The sequence below is a fragment of the Brugia malayi genome, assembly GCF_000002995.4.
Source record: "Brugia malayi strain FR3 genome assembly, contig: Bm_v4_ChrX_scaffold_001, whole genome shotgun sequence".
In the NCBI taxonomy this organism is placed as follows: Eukaryota; Metazoa; Nematoda; class Chromadorea; order Rhabditida; family Onchocercidae; genus Brugia; species Brugia malayi.
This window is the reverse complement of record NW_025062479.1, coordinates 2,108,568-2,113,711: the sequence shown is the minus strand read 5'-3', so window position 1 is coordinate 2,113,711 and position 5,144 is coordinate 2,108,568. Positions and strand designations below refer to the sequence as shown.

Sequence of the window (5,144 nt, the reverse complement as noted above, 5' to 3'; positions counted from 1 at the left end):
TGTTTTATCTTTTTTATTCTTCAGTTTAGTGTGTGTATGTGTGTGTGTATGTGTATGTTATATGTATATTTTGGTTAATCATTTCCTCTAAAGTGAAAAAAAAAAAGAAAATTCCTTTTATTTTTCCATTAAAGTACTCATTTTTAAGCGGAATTTTTGCATTATTTAAAAAAATTTTTTCTTTTTTTCTAATATTTACGCCATTTTTCATTTAGACAAAGAAAAGAAATTTTCGAATAAAATTTTTCCTTTCTGAATCAAACTTTCGTCTCACTAAAGTAATCCAAAGTATTAACAAAGGAAGAAAAAGAAAAAAAAAAAAAAAAAAAAAAACGTTTTCATTTTTTCAAATAAGCGAAATTTTTTAAAATGAAATAAGAGAAAAAGGAGAAAAAAAACTAAGATTTTGCACTTATATTAAATGAATGTAGAATTTAGTTATTGCATAAGGAGGTAAATATATTGTGACAGGTAATTGTTTTTTTTTTTTTTTTTACTCGAAAATTTGACCTATTCTTTTTGGATAACGATAATTGATGTTCTTCTCTTCTGTTGTTTCATCAGCATCAAATGTGAATATATGAATGGATCATTTTATTTAATGCTAGTGGGGTTTCTTTTTTTTTTTTTTAATTCCATTCATAAAATGCATTTAGGAAGTGTTGGTTTTCCAGAAATTGTTAGATGAACTTCAAAATTTTAATAAAATTTTCTGAATGTTTACATTTTATCATATATATATATATATATGTATTTAGCAGCGTCAGATATAATACAAAATGTTAAAATATAACGAATTATAATTAATGATATTTTTAGTTCTATAAAGTGAGAAAGCGTAAATTACGTAAAAACAATCATACGACAAAGTGGTACACAATACAAGTATTATTTTATTTGTTGCATTAGTTGGAGCAATAAGTCAACAGAGATAGATCGACAACGATACAATAAAGCGTGATATTGATGGGTGAATTGAGTAATGGTGGCGGAATGATGATGATGAATGAGGATTGTTCCGGTGAGGATGTTACTCATTCATTACTAATTCAACAACGGAATGGATCACCGATGCAATCATGCTCGTTCGTTTAATTTTTAAATTTATTTATTTATCCTATTAAAAATTAAACAAATCCTTTAAATTTATTTCTAGATTATATTTCAATCATTATTTTTTAAGACAATTTGAATTTTCGTTCTTTTTTTTTTCTTTGCTTTTGTTTTCTTTGAAAAATGTAATTTAAAATTTAAAAAAAAAAAAGAAAAATTAATAAAATGAATGTTAAAAATTCGAATCCTCGTTTCTTTCGTATGACATGATTATTGTACTCGTTTTTTTTTTTCTTTTTTTTTTTTTGTAATTTTTTTCCTCCTATAACAATTTATGGACTTCTGAGAAAGACATCATTTTGAGATAAGAAATGATTGTGTTTTTGAGCTATTTATTGCTAATTATTTCAATTTAAAACAAGTACTGTATCCAATTATATTATATTTTCAGTAATAGTGCAACATTAATAAAATTAGGAAGTGTACTTATTTAAAATTGAGGTAGTTATTAAAAGCATTATAATAATAGAGGAGGGAAAGGCGGGAAATGTTGAAATTTCATTTCTCGAATACTATACCAAATTTGATGGCGGAACTTCATAAATTAATACATTTGGTAAGAGTAAGAGTTTTTTTTTCTTTTTCTTGTAATAAATAATAGATTTTAATATTGTTATAATCAAAATCAATTTGTATTCACAAATTATTCTGCAACTACAATAAATTTATTTGCAGAGGGAATGAGGATGAACAAATGGATGATGAAGAAATGACAAAACGAAGCTTTAAAGGTCGATCAGGGCAAGATAAGAAAAATAACCAAAGTCAAGATTTATTAAAACAACAAGTCAGCGATTTAGCTATACAAATGACATATCTCTCTCATCAGGTGAGGTCTATCTCTTCAGCTATTTCAGTTCTTTTTTTTTTATTTTCTAATTAATTAATGTAGACGACCGATTGTAACTTTAAAAAATATTGAGATTGAGGAATTAAATGAATTATTTCATTGTGCAAATTTTTATCAGTTTATTTCAGGTTACACTTTTATTGAATGCTCTTCATGTGCCATCTTGCCAATGCGGTATTTGCAAGCCATACTATCAAACTCAGGTCGAAATGTTCAAATTGTTAAAGGATGGTGCATCAATACAGTTATCACCTAATAAAGTTAGTGATAATAATAAATCAACAAATGTGGCACAAAACGGTTTTATCGAAAAACGATCACTTAAAGCGGAGGTTACTTTCCTAATTTATATATGTTGTTTATCAAGCATGCTAATTATCTCTTAATTATTGCTCTATTTGAGCAAAATGTTCATCACTATAATGCCTTTTTTTTTTTCTCAAATTTTAGTGAGTTACTTAATCCACTTTTTATAATTACAACTGACAAGTAATTGAAGCTTATTCCGATTCTTACAAAATTTCCTACTTCTTAGCATAATACATATTCGGATTCATAATCAGTTACAGGTACCCAAAACTTCACCACCATCATCAGTGGGTGCAGTAACAGCAGGAAATATTCAAACAATCTCAAATGTGCCTTCAATGAATGATTGTGAGGCATTGCTATCACAAATTTTCACACAAACTGGACTTCCACTTAATGGTGCTCAGGTTGCGGCAGCTGCAGCTGCTGCCACGGCGGGTTTACCGGCAGCATTTGGTCTTGCCGCTGCTGCAGCTGGAACGTCATTTACAAAACCACTGAATGGAAATCCTTCAAATAAAGGTAAAATTTTTTGTCTGATTTTAAGAGAACTTTGTGTTAGCAAATTTCTGAATGCAAACAAGTCGATATTTAGCTATTATGCTTTTTTGTTTTGATTGTAAAGTACAAGTCTATTCGATTGTTTATGGCATTGCTTTTCGTCGAGAAGTGATGAGATAGTTATCTTCCGAAAACAATCTTAAATCTTACATGAAAGGCCTATCACATTAACTGAGGTTGATAGTTATTTATGTAAATTATGTTTGACAATTTTATGTTTAGGTCATCATAATGTAAACAGTAGCGGGCGACGATCGAAATATTGTTCAGCAGAAGAGAAAAAAGCAGTTGCGGAATATGCGGAAGCGCATGGTCCCAGTGCAGCTGCTCGAAAATTTGGTATTCCTACTCCGGTTGCTGCCTATTATCATCGGAAAGAATATAAGCTGAAACCATCTTGTAAATATTTAAAAACTATTGCTATTTGTCGCTTAATTCTACTTTTGGTACCAAGATAACTCATGATAAGTTTGGTATTAGTGCTACTTTTTTGTCTTGAAGAAAAAAAGAAGATTGATTTCTGGAACAAAAAAAGTCTCTAAAACGGAATTTTTAATTAGATATTTGCAGCAGTTGCACTTGCACCGCAGATAATACCTTCATCGGTAAATGCTGCTTCCCCAGGTACAACCTCAGGTGATGACCTGGATAGTACGAATGGTGACTGTCAAAATGGCCCAGTTCCAAGTGCCGTGAAATTTTCCAATTCAAACGACACCTCTAAGGTAAGTGTTTAATTTGAATTTCCAAAAGTTAATCATTTTGTAATTCATTAATTATTTGCACTATTTGTTGTGATTTCTTAATTCCTTACTTTAATGTTCTTTTTTGCTCCGTTGTTTTCATGATAATCTTAATATTTGATGATTAGTACGCATATTTTTGCTTTTTCTTACATATAAGCTTAAGTTTCAGAAGTTTTTTTTTTCTCTCTCTTTTTTTTTTTTGAACATTTTCACGTTATATACTTCTTTTTTGCAGAATTCCGAGCAAAACCCAAAGCCAAATCCGGCACACAGCACTGGCAGTCCGGGTTTTTTACGAGGACGTGGCCGAGGACGTCCGAAGTTAATTGGGGATGAACTTGACGCTGAATTAGTTGACTATATGGTTCAAGTAATTGTTACATGGATTTCTTGAACTGTTGACATGAGTTCTCATCCTATTACAATTTTTAAATGAATTTTTGAAATCACTGATTTATTTCACGTAAGTGAAACTTATAGATTAAACAGTCCGACCCACGAGGACATCTAACCGCATCGCAAGCACTTGCAATAGCTCGGGCTTATATTATGGAAAAAGCTCCTGGCCTTCTCGAAGAGCATGGTGGTCAAATTAAGCTGAAGCTAACTTGGGCTATGAAGTTAGTTGCTCGAATCAGTGAGCGACAGAAGGAAATTGAATTTGGTTTACCAGCTGGAACTATTTCGAATATGACAAGTACATTTTGTTCGGGTTATAATTATGGTTCGTTATTATAGCTACAATTTGAGACATCTGTTTAAAATTTTTTAAAAATTATTCCATCCGTTATTGTTATTGTCATGCACAATTTCACAGTTAACACTTTAGGGACGATGTCAAATCCAAGTTTACCCGGTGGGAATTTTATGGCTGATGTGGTTGCCCAAAATCTTTTGAGTCAGCAAATGACACAGATTATGACTCAGGCAGTATCAGGTAACCATATCTATGAGCAAATGAAGCAGATCATGAGTCAGTCATTATTAGGTAATCATCTCTCTTATATGCTTAATTCCTTCATCTAAATTTGGAAACAAAATTATCTTCTTTTCCTAATTACTTATTCAATTGTTTTATTTATTTTTTTCTCCTTTTTAGGTTCGGCACCAGCATCAGCTACACCGCAGATTCTGAACATACGTGAACTAGAATTACCGAAACCTGATGATGGTGATTTGAAAGGTGAAATTGTTGATGCTGCTGAAAATGATACAAAAGATGAAGACGATATGGATGATACAGAACAGCAGTTTGATACTGATATCGAAAATCAGGCTGGTAATGTTGGAAATCAAACAGGTCATAAGAAGACATCTGCTCAGCAACGTTTCATTCCATCTAATACATTTTGAAATAGGACAGGATTTATGTATATTTGTTCATAGGTAGCCAAGGTTATAGCTGAAAATACCTTGATTAGCTATATTATAATGTTGGTCAGTCATCAAAACACGGAATGATATATTTCATTGCTGTAGTAAATGAGATGATTATTAAAATTAGGATCTCGTTCCAAAATTCTACCGTACAGCAGTTTCATATGTTTCTATCTATTTTAGAATAG

At 30.9% G+C, this 5,144-nt stretch overlaps 1 protein-coding gene across 4 annotated transcripts; it reads left to right on the top strand.

Annotated features, from left to right (window-relative positions):
* Nucleotides 1-966: 966 nt before the first annotated feature.
* On the top strand, nt 967-4,932 carry Bma-attf-4 (the record flags this gene model as incomplete). 4 transcript variants are annotated; one of them, XM_043073308.1, is made up of 10 exons in its annotated part: nt 967-1,085; nt 1,789-1,942; nt 2,092-2,295; nt 2,533-2,794; nt 3,056-3,232; nt 3,404-3,558; nt 3,815-3,949; nt 4,060-4,276; nt 4,409-4,516; nt 4,679-4,932. In XM_043073308.1, 10 exons carry the CDS (start codon nt 967-969, stop codon nt 4,930-4,932), a joined length of 1,785 nt encoding a protein of 594 aa, XP_042929242.1. The 4 variants fall into 4 exon arrangements, with proteins under 4 accessions (XP_042929242.1, XP_042929240.1, XP_042929241.1 ...); XM_043073306.1 differs by having other exon boundaries at nt 4,409-4,567; XM_043073307.1 differs by having other exon boundaries at nt 4,060-4,303.
* Nucleotides 4,933-5,144: the final 212 nt, after the last annotated feature.